Raw genomic sequence first — 20936 nt, 5'->3', positions numbered from 1 at the left:
TGTATGTTTGCTGTAATTTAGCTATTTCAGCATACTGTTTGAAGATGCTTCTGGCTTTGTGGGGCTCATGTGAAATCAGAGAGGAAATGGTCATCGGCACGCCTCGATAGCTGGGGTGTGTGTGTGGCAGGGGAGCTGACAGAATTTGTGGTGGGTCTTTCACTGCAGAGTTTGAGAGAAAGTTTTTGCCCGGAACGACAAAGAGCCTCAAAACCGAGAGAATTTACCCGTGAGAATATCCGCCGTTGAAGTCAGTTTGGTTTTCCAAGCTCTTCATTAAATAGAAAAACTGCAGCAATCCGGGATGCTTCGCAGGAGCAGCAGGGTGGCCCCGCTGTGGTGACCCAGGCACTCGTTTGGAGGCATCCGCATGTGGCTTTCCTCAGCCAGGGCGGCCCAGAGGGCAGCTCCGCCAGGGAAAAGGCCGAGAGCTGCTGTGCCGTGGCCGGTCGTGCGTGGCAGGGTCACGGCAACCTTTTTACCCCAATTTGGGAAGGCTTCACAGCAGGCGTGATGGATGGCAGCGAGACCCGCTTTATGGCGCTGTGATGCAGCACCCAGAGCCCAGAGCCAGGCACAAACAGCTCCGAGGTGCTCTAACGTTGTTTGCTGCAATCTGCACATTTCCTAATACAGCAGGGAAAAAAAAAAAAGACTGTAATTTCACCCCTTTGGAGGGACCTTGGCAAGCCTCAAGCCTTTCCCCATTAGCAGCCCATCTGAAGCCCCCAGAATTTGCTGGATTAGTAGGACAGAGCTATTAGCGGCAGTGAACAGCAATAAGCTCCGGAAAATATGTTCACCAGCTGAAGTTAGCAGAGTGACAAGCAGTTTAAAAGACACTACTTGAAAATTCAAATTCTGCCTGTCTTTTTACCATCCAATTCTTCCAGCTTGTCACCTTGCTAAGGTCGTGGGCTGGATTTTAGCTCAGACGGGGTAATATAGTAGGAGTTAAACCTTGTAACTTCTTCCCTCTGCTCTGCATCAACGTCTGTCTCCTACTTTTCTCTGCTAGAAGCAGGAACACAAAAAAGTAGTTCTAGCTCAGCCAGAGCTAGATTTTTATCAGCTCATTTTAGTCAATAAAGAAAGAAGTCAATCACTCTTGGAAAATAGCACATTCCAGGCCTGTATATACCAGGCCAGTACAATCGCAGAATAAATCAATAACCACATTAATCAATACGATGTAAACTGCTGATCTCTGTGGATAAATTGTACCTGTGTAAGAAGGCTTTCAAATAAATTCCAAACCCACTCAAACTGCATAGGCTTTAAATCTACTAAGGGCAGTGGGACAAGTGAAAGATTTGTGTTGTTTCTCTTTAAAATCTCTGGGAGAGCAGGGCTGCAGAATAATGCAATTAAACCACGCTAGCAATGCTCACACACTCTCACACAAAGTTCGCTTCGTGGTGCGTGGAGAGCTGCAGGAAACGTCCCTCAGCTCAGACGTGCCAGCCCCAGGGTGCTCCTCATCAGGCAATACCCCAGGAGGAAAGGCTGGGCTGGGTATCAAGGGCGTGCAGAGGAGGGACGGTGAGCTGCAGCTTGGTTGTTTTACAGCTCTGGCAGCTGTAGGACGTTTGCTCCTCCAAGCACCCCATTTTTTTAGAAAAAACCAAACCCAAACATTGTTTTGTTTTATTTTATTTTATTTATTTATTTATTTTATTTTATTTTATTTTACATGCTACCACAGTAGTATCCCATGCAAGACCGCTGGCAGAGACCATGGACACATTGCTCAGAAGGGAAAACCTGGGTCACACCAACAGCCTCTGGCAGAGCAGGAGCAGGAGCAGGAGCCAGGCAGCCCAGTGATGAGCCAGTGCCTTGCCTACCCTGGCCCATCGCCCACGCTGTCGTGGAAAAAGCTGGATTAACTCAAGTGCAAAATGTCTAGGGACTCGAACATGCCTTGTGACAAATTTGCAAGGGGGTCTTTTGGTAGCCCTTTGTGTGTCAGAATTATTCCAGTTCATTCTCTAAGGATAGGAAATGTTTGGAGACATTTTTCAGTACTGAAATATACTGTTGTACATATAATAGGTTAAGCAAAGGAATGATACATAACAGCATTATTAGTATGACATTATAATTGCTACATTAGACATATTTTCAAGTGCTAAGTGCTAGAAACTGATAAAAGGAAGAAGTTCATACTAAATAAATAAATAAATAAAACTAAATGATTGAAGCCATTTAGAGGCCATTATTATACCATGCTGTCAAAACGTCCAAGTGACCTTTTCTGCATGGTAAATTTCTCCAAGAAAGATTTTATACAGACTATTTTAATAGCACTGTTCCTCTGCCTCCCCTTCCCTTTCCTCCCCGCCTCCCCCCCCCCCCCCCGCCACCCCAAAAAAGACAAAAAAATCATAGTTTTTGTTTAGATAATGGTCAGAGCAAGAGAAATGCCAAATCCTTATACACACACTGAAGATGACCAGAGGCTTTATATACCAAGCTTTTGCAACCTTGTGTACGTTTTTTTAGGTAGAGGGATATTTCTGAATGCCTACGTATGAATGCATGAATGCAAATGTAAAAGAATGGCATTCTTTGACATTTTTCATCCACAAGAATCCCTTGGTAAGTGGCAGCACTCCAGGAATCCACTCACAGTGGCAGAAGACAGCACGCAGACATCATCTCAGCCCGGTGGCCGGGGTAGGCTGAGCCACTCCTTGGGATAAATAATGCAAAGACCGCAAGGCTGTGCTCATTTCCGTACTATCTGTGCTTGGAAGTTCTCATATCCTTGTAGCAGAATTTCAGTAGTCCACTGTGAATATTTCCATACCTCAAACCACATTCACCCAGAGGCTCTAGCATGGCTGCATCCACACAGACCCTTGCAAGCTAGCCAAGGTTCAAGGTAACCGACATGTAAGAGCACTGAGATGCCGGTAATGGTGCCTTGGAAATGTAGGAGTGGAGAAAAGGCATCAGGGATATTCAGGGTAAGGCAAGATCTGCCCCAGCTTTTGCCCAGGGAACAGCAAAGAGCAGCTGGATGTGTGAACTGAAAACCGAATGGATGAAACCTGTGGGGGCGGAGGGAGGGAGGCAGCGCTCCCAGCCATCGGCCCACGGCAGCCCCGCGCCTGCCAAAGCCTCTCCGAGCAGATTAATTCTTGCTTCCACACAGCAAATCATTGTGGGAAATTCCCTGTGACTGCAGTATAGTCAGATATTAATAAAAATCTTTCTTTGCTTTTGCAATGTATTTATACGTAAGTGTGATTTAGAGCTCTGTGTCAAGTCCTCGCTGGCGCCGCATACCAATGACCTGCACAAAACACAGGGTGCTTCTGCACTTCAGGTTAATGCTGATTTAGGGGCTGGTGCAATAGCACACGCAGGCTATTTTATTTAGTTTCTTGGCATTCATATTCAAAAATTGCTCTATAAAGAGGGGGGAGGCATTAAAGAAAGTTTAAATGATCTTAAATCACAATGAAACATTGCATTTGGAACTAAATGAAACATTTGGATAGACTAAAAATTGTTTTTTTTTTCAGGGAGAAATATTTTGTTGATGTATTAAATTTAAAATGAAAATCTCTGACTGTGACTGGTCTTAGATTTTTCTACTTTGCTTAGGTCATCAAAATAAAATAGGCGTTACTCTTCCAGCTGTTGGAAAACTTAGCCTTGTCTGTGACTTGGTCCAGTACTCTGAAATGTGGTTCCCAGTACTGGGCACCTCTAGGTGGGGTTGTTTTTTTGTCTTTCCTTTCCCTTTTCCATTGTTTTCACTTTGAGTTCTGGTTTTAGGGGGGTTTATATTGTTCTTTTTTTTTTTTTTTCCTGCAACAATGAGTGACAAAACTATTTCATCTTTTTTTTTTTTTTTTCCTTTTCATGAAAACTGCCAGTCAGCTGAACCCTTGCTATTTCAGCACCAGCTGTGTTAATAATATTTTCTAAAGACATTAAATGAAATGATTAGAGTTGGCCACCTGGCCTTTCCTACACCATTCTGCAGTTTGACTAATCCAGCTTGATTCAGACATCATTTTGTCTTAGTGAAACATCAAAAAAATATGGGGGAGTTAAAGAGGAGGAGGAAGGGCCTCCACAATTTAGAGGACTTAATTTATTTAGAGAGAGTAGGGGGCTATCATCATATCTTTGTTTAAATGTAGTATCCTTAAGACTCCTTAGAAGTTGTGATTTAAGGCATTCTACTCTGGTTTGAGTTTTTCAGTGCTAGGCAAATCTACTTTAGGAAGCACAGCAGCAGAACAAAATAGTGAATTAGATCAATTTAAGTTCTGTTTGCTGAAGTAAACATCTCCTAAGGGAAAGAATGAAAAGATTGTTTGCTAAAGTTGCACGTCTCACTTGGTTTTAGTAGCTATGGTGCCAAACAGTTGACTCCTGCATGCAGAGGAGAGGAGAACACTTAGCCACAATGGTGGAACAAAGCTAAATGATGGCCCCTGTCCATCTGGTGGCACACGGCAGAGGATCTGATAGGAAACATAATGACCATTGGTTATCACCTTGGTGTTGGTCCATCCTGTGTGAGTGCCTGCACATATACTTCGACTGGCAGTCCCAAGGCAAAATAGTCACTTGGAAATCCACTTGTCGCTTCAGCTCTAAGGAAGTTCAACGAGAGAATAGCTTTGCTCAATTAGCAATCTTCCTATTCTTAGGGTTTTCCCTTACTTTAAAAAGGGCTTCTCCCATGGGAATGACAGAACAAGGCTAAGGTAGAAATTATGAAGTTAAAACACAGGAGAATTGAAGAGACTAATCTGAAAAACATCTACAGAGAGAAAAGCACCTTGTAATGAACATTAGTCATGTATACAGAAATGAAAACAAATGTGAAGAAATATTTCATTGTTTATTGTCACTGCAAGGAAAAATGTTTTTACTTCATTAGGGTATTATCAGGATTTTTAAATACCATATCCACTTCTTTCTAAACTGTTTTCTTCTGTTGAACGCTATGTTAAACCTCCTCCTAATGACTCTTGTGATTAGCATCTTTGTAGAAATCCCAGAGGACAGGCTTCTAAAAGTGGCATTATATTTCTAGAGCCTCCCTGTAATTAAGCATCTATCAGGCCTTCTATTCAGCTGCATATGACTGCTCACAAGAAAATCTTTCTTTGCTTGAATGAAAAGAGTTGTTTTGTTTAAACTTAGTGAAAGGATCACAGTTATGTTATAAAATATAAGAATCCTAGATTCAGTTTAACTGAAACAAAATGTACCCGTTGCATACCGGATACAAAAATTCTGCGAGTGAATTGCAATGGCAGCGACAAGTTGTTCTTAGAGACCTGCTGGGATGCAATGATGCAAAAACCTCTGTCAGAGCTCCACCAGAGGGGTCATCTCTTTGAAAAACATTGTTGAATTCAGTATGAGGATTATTAAATATCACCAGATGTGAGTAATATTTGCCCAAGTTTCTACAATAATTTCTTTAGTCTCTGTAGCCGCAAGAATATGAAACACATACTCTTTTGGCTTTGATAGCATCAAAAGAAAAAGCAAACGTTTAACAGTGGGTACAATTCTTAGCGAAACACGTTGTCCTAGGGATTCAATATCCTTTTCATTCTCTGGAGTGCTTAAATCAAAATTGAACATTGTTTCATAAAGCATGCTCTTGCTATGTTTTTATTATTTATGATTTCATTTTATATCTGAGCGTGTGGAGTTCTCCCAGGAAGGCAAGCACATGAGTCCTGTCAGTAACCTCAGGTATCGAAGTTTTGGTAACTTCCTATACAACTTCCCATTCTAAGACTCCTTCTGCCTATTTGGCTCCCATACCCATGGACAAGAAATGTGTTTTATTACACTCTTTGGAGAATTATCATTCACAGATGAAACTGCATTTTGCTTACCCATGTGCTTACACAATGCCATCTCCATCTGAGCCCTTTTCACATGAGAAAAGGGGAGGGAACTTCATTAATTTGTGGTACCAAATGGTTACAAAGGTGAGATAACACATATTTGACAGTGTTGAAAAGAAAATTTACTTCAGAATAAGGTGGGAATGAAAAAGATCACATCATTACAAGGTATCTTTTCATCCCCTACTAGTGATGTGAGACAACAAATACCTTTTATAGGACGCTGTTAAAATACAAAGCAGTGTGACTTCACATTTTGAGCTATATCTATCGACTTGAAAGCCATGATCACTCTGGTGTTTCATTTAACATTCTAATAACTCAATAGATTGAAGGATTTAATTAGATGCTTTTATTTATATTTCAAGATGATGAAAATCAATGGTCTTCTCATTTACCTTCACACCTAGCCCAAAGATGAATCTACACTTCCAGGCTACAGCAAAGAATAACAATGCCAGCTGAGAGAGTAACTGAACCTGCTGGAAGACAGATGTATTTCAATCTCCCCTTAAAAAAGGTATTCAGCATCTCTGCTATCTTTGTTGATCAGAACAGTCTTCATAAGACACAGTCCTTTAAAATGTATTTGAGAATATGTATCTCAAATTATAAAAGGTACTGTCCCACCCAGATCTGGTTCAAGGCTTGTTGATGCCACTGAAAGCTTCTCTATTGAATTCAATGGCTTTGGGTTGGTCCATATGACTCCTTTTACTTAGGTTTCCCTTTTCGGAAGAAAATAGTGTAGTACATTTCTTATAGTGCATTCTATGTTGTTCCCTGTAATACAAAAAAGAAAAAAAAGAAAAAAAAGTGCAAAAAGTAAACAAATAACTTTTATTTAATTGAAACTTGCGTGTTTGTTTTTGTTGTTGTTGTTGTTTTGAACAGGTTACAATGAAGAACACAAGATAAATAATGTCTATATCACAACTAATTTCAAGCCTCTTCTCAGTTACAACATCTTGGCATAGGTCTTTCACAAATGTCATACCATTACATTGGAGTTTCAGTGAGAATTACTGTTTATAAAAAACATGAGATCAGTCTCCTTGCAATCTCAAGTTATATTTGGCACCACCCATTTAATTAATGCATATACATTTATCCACGAATTTCAAAGCTTTTTTTAAATTTATGTAGTATCGATATTTACATTTTCTCAGCAGTATTGATATTAATGTTTTCTTAGTAGTGTACATTCTCTATCTCCCTCCCCAATCCCCACTGTTTTTCTTTATTGGAAATGTTCGTTCTGGTAAAGTATTAAGATAAAATCTACAGATGGTTTACTTTTAAAAGTCCATGGCTGAACATTGCCTTAATCATCAAGGGAAAGAGTACTTAAGGACAAAACTCAAAAGCAGGATCCCAGATGTCAATGTATATTGCACTCTTTGGGATAATTTTATTTCTCCAGAGCTTAAACCTGTAAAGACATAAGCATAAAAAAATCTCTGATATAAGTAAATGTCTGTCCAAATATGTATTTCTATGCAGTCTAGCATAACAGTATTCTTTTTCAAACTTTCAAAATGAAACATTAGCCACAAAGGTTATTTCTATTTATTCATTTTCAAGTTGCAGCAGCAATCCCAGGGAGTACGGTTTTGAATCATGTTCCCAGTCTCTACATGAATATCTGCTTTCAGGAGGGTTTTGGTTAGTTTGTTACAAAACTGTGCTGCATTTTGCATGAATAATAAGGTATTCATGCAAGCAGAGACCAGACCCTGGGTACCCACACCTCAACCATGGAGCAGAGCTGAGGGGCTCTGTCTTGGCATATGCAGCAGCTCCAGATCTGATGAAAATTTGTGGTGAATATGAATGCTGAAGCTTTGACTTCAGCTAGAAAGCTTATTTGTCTGTCCTTCCCAATGCATTCCAGGCTAGGGCTCATGGAGACATACACTAAAGATTAAGATCACACCTAGGTGTTGGGAAATTGTTTCTCCACTAATGAACATGATAAAACCAGAGACTAATCTACATTCATCCAGTATTACAAAGCGACGAGAGGGAAGTCACCTACGGTAACAAAAAGTCTGTTAATCCTTTGTACTTAGAGGCACACACATTTCTTATTATGCAATAATATTCAGAGAAGGATAAAAATTCTCACATACTTGATATTTTTGGAATCCTAATTTCCTCGCTGCTACTGCCATCCCCACCATCACTGACTGTTCTTATTTCTATGAGATAATCTTCTTCAAATGGCACCAGAAGTTCAGCTGAAGTGTTGTTTGTCTCCAGTATATGAGTTTTGCTGTGTCTGTTTTGTCTGTACAAAATCTAAATAAAAACGGGTTAGAAAACAAGAGTTACTTGATTTATTTAAGTTTTAATGGATTTTTTTTAAATGGCTGAGAATACCTTCTGTCATGTCCCAAACTTTTCAGAATTCTGTTAGCACCCTGCAGAGTATTAAATTCCATTAGAAAAACATTTTTTAAAGTTCAAGAAAGAACAGAAGTTTGGATAGTAGCACCTGGGTTTCCACTTAGGAAGCGTATTTCTGCAACTAAATGTGAGGGATTCAGGGACTGCTTGTGTATGGGTCTTTTCACTAAGGTGTCTCTGGGCCATGGTGTGGACTGGCCACCCTGGCCCCATGCCCAAGTGCTCTGGGGAGTTTGGATGGGGATCCTGCAGACTATGATCAGCTTTGTCCTCCAAGAAGCCTTTCTTCCTTGCTAGCAATCTCGTGAAGACAAGCTTTTAATATATTTATGCTAAAAAGAGCAACTGAAGAGCAAAGCAGAAAGAGAGTTAACAGTGATCATACAATAAATACGCAGTGAGCACTTAAAGCACTCTTTCCACATCAAAATGTAATAGGAAAGTGTAGCCTGGAAGCAGGTACGTTAGACACAAAGGAAAAGAGCTTAATAGACTAGTTTTAATGTTTTTCCCGGCGTGTGGAGCTACTCAAGCACACTCACTAGAATCTAAAAGGATATGATCTCAAGAAAGATTGCAAGGTGGATTTTTTAATATTTTTTTTTCGATCCTTTTTTCTCCCTGGGCATAAATAACTCTGCATAGACACTAAAATGCTGAGCAATGCAAGGATCTTGATCCTAGGAACCTTTCCTCATGTAAGTGCTCTCCACAACCATTTTTACCATCCTTCAGGAATAAAAAAGTCTTTCCTGAAGTCTTTTGGGGTCAGAGGCACTGCAAACAAACTTTAAATTTTACTTTCCTTAAAAAATAGATTTATAGAAGTGCTTTTTACTTCACTCACATTGATCTTTATGTGAGTGTCTTCCTATCTATTTTCAAAGATACATTTATGAATTGTCAGAGAGTGAGGACTTTCAAATGTATTTTATGCCTCTTTAATTCTTAAGAGACTGTTCTCTATTTCTTACAAATGTGTGAAGCTCTTGCCAAAAAAGATGTGAATGCAAGAATCTGATACAACTAAGATTACAAGGGAAATGGGACGAGAGTTCCAGTGCTAGGGACAGGATACCCCTGTGTTGGGATAAAGGCATCCTCCTCTGAATGAGATATTCTTCCATGTTTTGTATAAATGTCAGCCAACTTTCCCAATAACTCCAGAAAAATCACCTTTTTCCAGGTAATGAATAGTCACATTTCAACAAGTCACTTTTTGCACTTTTATAATAAATGAGTATGATTAATGAGATAAAGCAATGACTTACTTTGTAGCCTAGCACTTCTGATTCATTCTCCATTGTTTTTACGTGCTCCCAGTTCAAGCAGATTTTGGAATTTGTCAGTTTCCAGGCAATATTTGCCGGGGGTTGACTCGGTGCTTTAAAAAAAAGATGATGATAATCACAAGATACAACTGAATATTAATTTGCATAGTGTAATTGAATGAGCCGCTGACATGGAAGTAGCAAATGCATGGCTGATTCAAGTCTAAAAGAGTAAAAAATATTTTCCAGTCCATCATTGCTCTCATATTAGTCAGAATAAAGGTCTATTCATAGCACAAAACCACTTACTGTGAGTTCATTTGGGAAATTAGGAAAAGCCTGACAATGTCTGACAGTTCAAGTTACATTTGATAGATTTTGTTTAAGCATTATGTTGTTCCTATCTATATTGTAATGGACTAGAGAATGTTTTGCTGCATGGAATTCAGGGGAAAAGAAAAAAAAAAAAGCTAAAACTAAGAGCAGAATACAAAAAGCTAGATTTTCATCAGCCATGAGTGCAGGTTACAAAGAGTTACACATTAAAGTCTCCATGTGATCCATCATGAAACATTGCAGGATTTTATAAATTCTCAGCATAATAGGCTGAGAGTAGATTTTCAAAGGCTTTTTATGCCTAAGTGCCAGGACTTTGAAAATTTGCCTAATAGTGACAGAAATTGAATCCTGTGAGAACATGTGAAGTTGAAACTGTGCCTTTGAGCTAACACTGTCTCATATTTAGAACAACACATTATCTCCATCTCCATGGTGTGTCCAACTGGACCTTGCCTGGGAGGACAGTGCTGGAGGTATTAGAGGAAATAGGGACTTGAATAGAATTAAGAAAAGAGAGGAGAGATATGGAGAAATAGGGCTTCTGGGTTGTGAGTATCCCAGACCTGACTTTAAAATGTTAAACTTCTAGGATACTTCATTTCTCCCTGCAGTTTCTATATATTGATGACTAGCATACGTAGCTTAGAAGGCATGTTGATTTGGTAATACAGCATAATCTATTTCATTTCCTACAGAGAGAGAATAAATTGATTGTGTCTGTTATATTTGTCTGCTTCCTGACTATGGAGAAGCTTAATCCATCGCGCTGGTAGGGAAAGGAGGTGTTAGTGGGCCACCCAGGTGAATCTAAGCAGGCATCCTTCCAGGAGCCATAAGTCAGTGCTGGATAAATATTCATTTTTGAAGGTGTTTAAATACATTCATATGCGTAAAACCACAAATTTACTTTTTTTTTTTAAAAAAAAAAAACTTCCTTGCTGCTTTCAGCAAATATTTTAGATAAGGAATTCAATCACAAGACATTCACAAGAGGCAAAGGACGCCAAACTCTTTATTGATTGAGTACTTTCAAAAGTCTTGGAAGCCCTCAAATATCGTTCAATTTCCACATAGTACTTAAAGCCACCTTAATTCATAGAATTTGGGCTGAAAAACCACCACTGCATGACTTCCTAAAAAAAATTATCTGTTTTTCCTCTACAGACCAAGAACCAGAATAGGCAGCAATGGATAGCGCTTCTGGTCCTTTCCAACCTAAATGATTCTATGAAGCAAAACATGGTGAACAACTACTTAGATCTAAGATGACTGATCCTTTCCACAACTAACTTCTTAGAATCAACATTGTCAAGAATAATTCGTAGTCCTAAGTATGTGTTTAAGTTTATTAATTTAATGAAGTTACTCTCATGTTGTAGGTAACACATTTTTTGTTGTTGTTCTACTGAGTCTAGGTTTATACTTGCAACTTATTTCTAATATCTACATCTATTGAGGTATGTATTTGTAAAGAAAGAGAAAAAGCGATGAAATTTCTGAAAACCATAACATAAATAAAGAAACAGAAGAGCTGAGCCTCATAACTGTTTTTAGTGGGAGCAGTATGCTCAAGGAAGGAGGACATCATTTCTACTTTCCTAAGTAGTAAACTCAAACCAGAATATCAACTTAGATCTTAAATTGATCTTAGACAAGTAAGCTTCAATCAGAATTGCACCTATCTGGCAGAAGGCCTATTTTAGTTTTGAGTTTTGCTTAGTCCATACAATAATGCCATGCACAGAACATTTTAGGAACCTTTGGCAACGAGTACAAAGACAGAGCTATTAGCTTGAAGCTAAAGCTCCCACTGTAGATGTGCATTGTTTATACTCTCTTGATGTATTACCTCTTCCCATATTGAAAGTGCCTGCATCTTTCAGAAATGAGAGCTTAAAAATTTAATATATGTTTTTAAATATTAAATGGGTTATTTGGACTTTAATTTTTAAATGAACCATTAGCACCATCCTGAGTTTGACAGAAGATGAAGACAATGTAAAGCAAAAGCAAATTCATTCCCTATATGTCCTGTCTCTTGACTTCTGTGTCTTTATTTTTTCTGTCATACAAATATACATAAAAATATAGAGAATCATTTCCAGAGATTAGTTCATTTTCCATTAGGAAGTTGTCTGTGAGAAGAATTTAGGGCATATGGGTACATAACAGATTACCAAAATTTTCTATTTTATGATTATTTTGCTCTTAGTGAGCATTTACTTTACAGGTTCAATCAGAACTTCCCTATTATCTTGGAGGATGGCCCCGTGAAATCATAGGTTTCATGAAGTTGTTTCTCACGAGTAGAGTAGCATATGTTTTTGCTTCTAATTGCAGGAAATTTAAACAATTACTCACTAAATAGTATTTATGTGAATGTATCACATACGCTACCGTCTGTACTGCACAATTTAGAGATCTCAGAAAAGCATCTTGAGAATTTAAGAGTTTTCTTTAAAAAAAAAAAAAAGCCATATTCCCGTACCCAAATCTGTGGTTTGACCTGTGAAATATCTTTCCTTTATTGACTCTGCATCTCATTTGAAATCTCGTGAAAGCAAGTGCCACACTGCTGCAATTCAAAAGGAAATCCTTCCTAATAGTTGCTACACTGGAGGAACACAAACACCTCTGTTATCTAGTTTTGCAAGTGTAGAGAATTACCTTAGTACATACACATAACAAACCTAGAACCCCTCCTATGAAGACAGGCTGAGGGGGTTGGGGTTGTTCAGTCTGGAGAAGAGAAGACTCTAGAGATACCCTACAGTGGCCTTCCGGTACCTAAAGGGGGCTTACAGTCCAAGTAAACCCAGTGGTGACCACAGAATTGTTATCAGGGAAGAGAGGAAGAAGTTTCTTACTCACAGATTGCATTGCTTCATTTGATGAAGAAATTTGGGACCCCATTGATATTGCAACATTTAGCAGAGCTGGTCACGGTAAGCTGAAATGTCACTATCCCACTTGGGAGCTTGCAACATTTGTTGTACAAAATTGAATACTCACGTGACTTTTTAGTAGTGACATTTACTGGGGTGCTGGAGGGCCCTGTCCCTGCCGTGTTGTAAGCCCGAACTGTTGCAAAATACACTGTGTTAGCCTTTAGTCCTGTGATATTTTTGGCTGTTACATTCCCATTGACTCTGACTTTACCAGCTGCGCTTTCCTTGGGATCATCGGTCCAATATAAAACCTGGAAAGCCAAAACAAAGAAAAGGCAATTCGTTGTTTTAAATCAATTAAGGAATTAGCTGGGAAGCAGACACGCTGACAATGAAGATTTCAAGGAATACAAGACTTTTCATATTCAAAACTCGCAGGAAAGAAAACCAAGCATGAATATTTATAGAGCAGAAATAAAATTTGAGAGACAGAATACCAATTAAGAAAGCAAATCAAATCCTTAGCTTTATAGATGTCCAAAAGGAAAACTTTGATAACGTGAGAAATTTTAAAAGCTTGCTTGGTTTTGTGGTTTGAACATACTTGAAAAAAATTTTAAATGATATAAAGAAATATTTATCTCAATCATCTAAGAGGATTTTAATTATTTTGTATCCTGCTTCTAATTTTGATTTTTAGCATTTGATTTTGGAAGGTTTGTGTGTTGTATGTGCCTCCTACTACCTTGCTTTATACATTTGTAATGAAAGCACAGAACTTAAAGTATTTCTGACTTGGTTTAACCTTGCTTTATTTTATCTACAAAAGATTCACTGTGCAAATAAAATGCCCAGGAATCATATTTGAGATTACTTTGAAGTACTCCAGCTAGAAATATAAAACTTCCACCACTCCCCCATGCTCCGGAGGCACTGCTGCCCTGTCCTGGGGATGTCAGGTGCAGCTAACGCTGGGGCTCTGCTCCCACCCGGTGCTGGAGACCTGAGAGAAGCCAGAGGCAGGGTGAGTGCCACCGGGGTCTGGCAGCATCCATGTCCCCCCACAGCTCCCCCATCTCAGCCCCTGAAATGCCTGTCGCTGGATCTGGCCCTGGGCTCATGCCATTGTGCCGGCGGTGCACCCCAGTGCATAGGGCAAGCAGCCCGTCACTTACTAGTACATGAGCAGCTGCTCACTATGAACAGAAGTGAGAAGCCCAAAGCCTTTCAAATATGACACAGCAGAAGCTTTGGATGGTAATGATGTGCATGTTCTTCTGTGAGAGGTGCTGTGGGCCACGTGCATGTCCCCTAAAGATCAACTGCCCCATTGCGCTCAGGCAGTGTTACAGCTGTCTGAAGAGGGAGGATCAACCTTGTTTTATGGAATCAAGCACAAGTCATTTTACAGTGGTCATCACAAATGATTAAACTTGAAGTTTTAATTTACATTACAAAAAAAAGCTGGGACAGAACTATAGTCTGGGTCTATAAATGCTTGTGATTATCTCAGGTGAAATGTTGCTAATGAGAGTCAGGTGAAGAGCTCCATTAACTGCTGATTTGGCAGTGAGGGAAGAGGAATCAGGATATGAATGTGGCTGGGGAGGGGGTTTCTGTAAGGTGCCCAGCACGAGCTGCCTCACCTCGTAGCCCAACACCCTGCCCGTGAGCCTGTTCCACGCGATGGGCTGCCAGGAGACCTCCACCTCTGCCGCCGAAATGCTCAGTGCCGAAGTCCCTGCTGGTGCTATCTGTGGCTCTGGGTCATGGGAGAAAACAAAGCCAGGGGAAAAATTGTGGTATTAAAAGGGTGTTGTCTCAGAAACTTAATGAGATTGAAGACAAAAAGACAAGATTTTTGGTGGAAGCCGCAGGCAGAGGCTCAAGAACCCTGGTATGAATCCCTAGCTTTGCTGCCCGTTTACTGTGGAGCACCAGCAAAATTGTAATTTTTCAAAATTGATCATAACCTGTGATCTGGGACAGATTTTTAGAGGAGGTCAGCTGCATGGAGTGATCTGGGCCCTCTAACAGGTAAACTGTTTTCAATGTCTCCTGTTTTTTCCCAGCCCACTCAGTGGGAGCTCCCTGGGGACAAGTCTGTTGAAACATGCTGTCTACTTAAAGCAGTTATGAAAAACTGTCCCTTGCTTTTGTTCACTTCATTTTCCCATCCTTTGTCTTGTGTCTCTTGAAAACCTGCAATGAGCAGCTTTGAGCTAAATTCTGACTATCCCTATAGGGATCTGAATTATCATACCTGGGACCTATGGGCTCTACACAGTCAGCAATAGGAGTAATGTGCTTTACCATCTTCTCCCGAGTAGACAATGGATATGGAGCTCAGGGTCCCTTCTCCTTCATTGTTGTAGACACCAACTTTCACTTCAAAAGGAGACAGAGGTGTAATGCTTTCATTCCTATAAATGTATTTGCTTGCTTCTGCTGAAGCCACCACTGCTTTTGTCCAGGTTGTTGAGCCAAGAGGACGAAACATAATGATGTAGCCAAAACCTTCCCCATTCTGCAGTTCTTCTGGAACTGGCTGTAGTGACAAGGCAGTCAGTCAATAAGCATTTGCAAGTATACACTCTTTTAATTGAATCTTCATTCTCTCAGTATATTTTAGTAGTATTGATTCAGTTGACTGTGCCTTAGAGAAGATAATAATGTTTGTTCCATCAGTCAATGTAATATTGAAATAAAAATCAAAATAATAAATCTATTGAGGCAATCAATTTAGAAACAAAAGATCTGATCAGCTCCATTAAAGTTATTCTCTTCCAGGCATGAAGTTTTCAAAATTAAAAGCATTTCACTCAGCACAGGTTGTAACTGATATTTTTTTCCCCCAAGGGGTGTAGGAATGCTGATTTTAAAGAAATTATTTTAAAAGAAAGAAAGAGTTGGGAAAGGAGCAAATGTGTATACATAGAAGTGCATGTCAGCTGTATAATTGCCTGTGCATGTGTACAGCACTTACATATTTTTTAGCACAAGTGAGAGTCTTGAGTGCATGAACATTTTCTCATTTAAGTTTGCTTAGAACAGAAATGTTATTGCAAGTCAACATGATAAAATTAAGGCTTCTATTAATAAAATCTCATGTCAAGATATGTATTAATGACTCATACCGAACAGGCAATTACATCAACGCTGTATTATTTTTTTCTTGGGAAAAACAACACTTCTGCATTGGTTTCTCAAAGCAAGAGAACATTTGTGAAACAAGAAAAGATCAGTAGTACATAGAGGAGTACATAGCTTTTATCAGCAAAACTTCATTTATATTAGATGCTTGCATCAAAGCCAGGTGCAAGGAAATCAGCTATGAAAAATGGTGCAGAAACAGAGTGAAAAACAAAGGGGCAGAACTGCAGCTCCCGCAATGGTTCCTGGCTCCAAACTTTTCCCCTGTAGAGAAGCTATGAGGAGCACTAACAGTCTGAGAAGGTGGGCGGTAAAAAAAAAAAAAAAATTGAGGAATAAATCAGCAGATTTCAGGGCACTGAATGTATTCTTTCTTTCCTTCTAATTTAATAGTAAGATATTTGTCAAATTATAACCCTGATCTGACATATATAACAAATGTTGTCATCCTTTAAGTGTTTTACAAACATTAATTTCCCAATCTACCTCCTTCTATTTCTTATCCAGTCCCGAGAGAGTTAAACGTGAGAGATGAGGGTGCACTGGGGATTTATAAGAGTTCAAGCTACTTTCCAGAGCATTTAATTTGTTTTTGAGGCTTCTGTGACCCCAGATTTAATCAAGATGTTTAGTGAGTTCATCACAGAAAGCTGGAGAGCCCAGTTCAGTGTTGTTAGCTTGGCATAATTAGTATTTCTTCTGACTATTTTTCAGGACACACTATGAAGTCCAACAGGATAATTTGATTGAGATCTCTCAGGTTGTTTTTCAATTTTCATGTTCTGCTCCCAAAGAGTAGATCAGTAGAGGAGAAAATGAAAGAAAACAGTGAAAGATGCATATGGAGGAAAATTCAGTTCAGTAAAAGTGAAGTTTCACTCTATTTGGAGCATGCAAAGGGGAAAGCATTGGCAGTATTATTTATCTTGTCGGGATTTTTTCTTTTGATCTCATTTTTTTCTGTCACTTCCCTTCCTCCCTCAAAAGGTTGGTTAAATGGCAAAGTTATCAGCATACAGGACAACACAGGTAACTCACTTAGGTGATAAATAACATTACTTGTAGTTTAAATTAATTTATTTTCCTTTCTTTTAAACCATATACATGAGCTTGGCTATTTCCCTGGAAAAAGAATGAAGTCAGGGGAAAGGGGAGACTGCTTTCCTTGCTTAAGCTGAACTAGAAGTATTTATTATTATTATTATTATTATTATTTAATTGAATAAATATTTTCCATGACTTATGAAGAGAGCACTGTGCTTTTGAAGCCCTGGTCCGAATTAAAGACTACACAGAGATTGTGTGCAGGCTCTGAGATATTCACACCTGTCCATAGGATGGGTAAGGCTGCCTGGGCTCTGCCCCGCAGGCTGGGTGATGCTGACAGCCTGGGACAGCTCCTGCTGTAGCCAGTTGTCTTCAGAGCCAGGTGAGATGTTTACCTGGGTGAGTCACGTGCATTTTTCAGCAGCAATGAAAACCCCTCAGTTTTTCCACTGTCCAGCACAGGTGGACACTGTGTTTTGGTCAGTTTTTCCATGGGGGCTGGAGCAGCCGCCCATCACTGCAGAGGCTTTGCACGAGGCTGCCTGCAGAGATGCAGATGGGTAGCTGGAGAAGGAAGGCTACTTCTCACAACACTTGCTCTCTGCAATGACCTGTGCTCACTCATTGCAACTTGTAGTATGGTATTAATAGTTCTGAAATTGCATATTCTCTCCTCTTGCTGGAGTGTTGGAGAATTAAAGGGCTCATCTCCTTTAATGCATAACAGGATATGTCTTGTCAGCACAGAGTTCCAGAATGAAAAACATGTAAACAAAAGTATGAAAAATGTTAATGCAGAAAATGGCCAAGCAGATTAGTGTGTTAAGCACATCCTGTACAATGGAGATAAGAGGGTTATACAGACTTCTAAACATCTTTATAACATGCCTCTTAAACTGTTTATTTTTATAAATGGTTTGCTATAACACAAGAAAACTTGCTATGCATCTTACAGACTGTTTTCCCTCCAGATGCAGGATGAAATCCAGGCTCAGCCCGAGCCAGTAACTGAAAGCCTCTGGATTTCAGCAGGGCTGTGATTTCACCCATAGACTTTTCCCCATTAGACAGCTTAGGTTAATTGAGCTAACAATTACCTCCCATGTGATGACCAGCTCGGAACGGCTCCCTCCTCCTCCACTGATGTTCGTCGGTGCCACCACAGGAACTGGAGAACAAGAGACATCGGTGCTTGCAGCAACCCCCTGCTGCTGCCTTGTCCACTGCAAGATTAAAGGGTTTCCTCCCAGCTCCTCTCACATGCAGCTACTCTGACTTTCAACACGTTAGAACAGGGACTACATTATATAACGGTACATTTTAAACGAACTGAAATTATGTTTACACATTTTCAAGTTTCTAAGGCTGAAGCCACAGATGTATTTGATACATGAGTACCCTGGTTCAAAAAATTAATTAAAGAAGCTAGTAGCATCAAGTATCTGACATTATTATGCCTCATCAACTAATTGGCAAAATGATGTTCCATTCAGACTGTAGCTGCAACACTACTGATTTACTAATTATGCATTTGTTCAGTAAACATGTTGTTGGAGCAATATATTAATTTTTTTTAATTGGCTGTATGCTTTGCTTAAGAAATTCAAAACTTGTAATTTTTCTACTTCTCCTAAGAATGCAAGTGGCCAGAAGTGCATTAATTAGAACTTGATTTCCCCAGCATTACTCCAGGTGTATGGCCCCATAGGTCCATAGTCAAGGTCAAATAACATGCTGGTGCTGCAGGCTGAAGGGGCTTCTAGTCTGTCAAATGGCTCTTGGTGGAGAGGCAAGGAAAATAGCAGTATTTCCTGCTTCTTGCTCCATATTTTGGGAAACATGCTCACCCCATTAGCCTATAAATATTTCTACTTTTGGGGAACTGGGTTGTGGTGTAATGGGTGGGATTTAACGAAGTTTTTTTCCTATTATATAATTTGCCATAAATTTACTTGCAAGGATGATGTCATGTTTTTTTTTCTGTTGCTGGAAGAACTTGAACAAAAAAAAGACAACTCTGTAACTTACAGATCCCCAAAATATATATGAGAGCATTCATTCTCTTTGCCATCTCCAGACATCTGCTACTATTTCTACAAGTTTCAAGATTGTTTTTTTGTTCCCTTCATTCAGCTTCTACTGCCTAAAAGTTGGATGTGTCAAGACAGGGCTGAAAACAGGGTCAGAAATGGGCAGGACAGTTATATCTCAGAAGTTTTTTTCAGAGATTTTGGCAAGTTCTGCCATGACTGCCTGCCCTTCCCCATATTTTTCTTCCAGTGTTAGTACAGCTGCAGCAGTAACAATAAAGGCAATAGCCCTCCATGCTCACAGAAATTTGTGTGAATCAGCTGTCACTTCTACGTTCAAACTCACATCTAAATCTTTATCTGACTGCATTCTCTCTAGAAATGTAGAAATTTAAAGATAATTTTGTTTTGCAGTCAGAAAAGTAAATGCAAGTACAAATGGACTAAGCTTTTTTTTTTTTGGAGAGTTTAACATAGGTATTTAGTTTTGTCACTCATAATCCATGTCTGTGCACATCAGAGGTAAATAATCTAAGACTGAAAAGAACATTAAAGAAAGAAAAAATAACAAAACAGATTTTCAAGCCTACTACTTCACTGTTTCATGAACCAGTTGATGCTCAATTAGTTCATGTGTTAAATGTGTTCAGTACTTAATACGTTTGCATCGGAAAAAAATTTGTCCTACTGCTCAGCAGAGCCTCAGCCAGGTCATAGTTGAGAAACAGACAAAAATTTACAGTTGAGTGCACCAACAGAGGCTCAATTAATTCTCAGCTCTATTTTAATGAAATGAACAGTGGCTCATTTGCATCCGCAAATCTACTAATGCTCAGAGTTTAGCTGGCAAAATAGCTATTAAAACAGCTAAGTTCATGTTCATCCTTCACTGCCAGTCTTTGCTCTCCTCACTTCAATGCTGCATTCAGTTTTCTATGCTGATAAAAATTAAAGACAAGCCTTTATTCCTCCCACTGCATAGCAATGCTTTGAAGCAGACTGACAGCAGTGAAGGGGTTAAGTTACTAAAATCTAAAGTGAGTCTTTCTGTTTGTTTTGGTGAACAAAAATTGGGCAATACTGTAAGGAAATAATGTTATTATTATGCTACTGCCATGGTAAATATTATTAATTTTATTGTTTCTTTCTGGCTGTAGCCTTGTGAATCCTCCCAATACTGTATTTTGAGTTCTGTCTTGAAATGCAGTTTGCCAAACTTCAGAGCATGGCAAATGAGATAAAAGGAGAGGAGAAAGTGGACTGTAAAACCTGCTTCCCTTTCAGTGCTTTCCATCCTATAAATGCTGATTTTATAGGTGGGAGAGAGTTGATGAGCAGGGGGCTGAGAGAAACATAAAAACAAAGCAAAGGTTTGGACTTCAAATAAATTGTACCAAACAGAGAAGGTCAAACGACTGACAGTGTTGGTCATCCAAGAATGAGCCTTCTTCCCATGAGGTTCCAAGTCCCGGAAGATAAATGTGTAAAGGTTAGACAGACTGATAGCAAGGATCCTGTCCTGGAGTCAGTGGAAGCTATTAGCTTCACTGGGCTTTGGATGTTGTAATTTATTTCCTCCAGTTAAAGCCAATATCCTGTCCCTACCGATGCTCAGATATCAAACAACCTCTGCAGCAAAGCTTTATGTGCTTTTGCTAGGATATGCCAGAGAGCTGGCTTTATCATTTTCTATTCAAGTCCCGGAGCAGTGTATAAATGTAGTTATAATTGGAAGAAAACAAAAGTTGCTCCACAATTGCTTGAATGAAAGTTTGTGTTCAGGCATGGGGATTTTTGGGGACATAACAAAGTATGGGCTAGCTCCAGCTGTTATTGCTGGCCCAGGTGATCTTGAACTGGAGAGAAAAGCATGGGGTAATTCTAAGTCATGTTCAAGCATCC

The 20936-nt window shown here is 39.4% G+C and overlaps 1 protein-coding gene and 1 long non-coding RNA gene across 16 annotated transcripts in view; one reads left to right on the top strand and one right to left on the bottom strand.

Annotated features, from left to right (window-relative positions):
- Positions 1-5906: 5906 nt before the first annotated feature.
- CNTN6 (contactin 6) overlaps positions 5907-20936 on the bottom strand; it is a 143443-nt gene continuing 128413 nt past the window's right edge. For 13 of the 15 annotated variants that reach the window (XM_083795181.1, XM_083795173.1, XM_083795183.1 and 10 more), the window contains 7 exons: positions 18102-18172; positions 15118-15352; positions 14451-14566; positions 12929-13115; positions 9578-9690; positions 8030-8198; positions 6720-7329 (listed from right to left, as the gene is read on the bottom strand). In XM_083795181.1, coding sequence (XP_083651307.1) covers positions 7229-7329; positions 8030-8198; positions 9578-9690; positions 12929-13115; positions 14451-14566; positions 15118-15352; positions 18102-18172 — 992 coding nt within the window. In that variant the 3' untranslated portion in view covers positions 6720-7228. Of the gene's footprint in view, positions 6681-6719; positions 7330-8029; positions 8199-9577; positions 9691-12928; positions 13116-14450; positions 14567-15117; positions 15353-18101; positions 18173-20936 lie in introns of those variants that run through there. The other 2 variants (XM_083795180.1, XM_083795182.1) reach the window with 2 other exon arrangements.
- LOC310880018 lies at positions 14557-20645 on the top strand. Its single transcript, XR_014571326.1, has 2 exons — positions 14557-14841; positions 17976-20645. It is a non-coding gene; the product is annotated as an uncharacterized lncRNA (long non-coding RNA).

This window comes from Anser anser, assembly GCF_964211835.1.
Source record: "Anser anser genome assembly, chromosome: 12".
Classification (NCBI taxonomy): domain Eukaryota; kingdom Metazoa; phylum Chordata; class Aves; order Anseriformes; family Anatidae; genus Anser; species Anser anser.
This window is presented reverse-complemented; position numbering and strand designations above follow the sequence as displayed.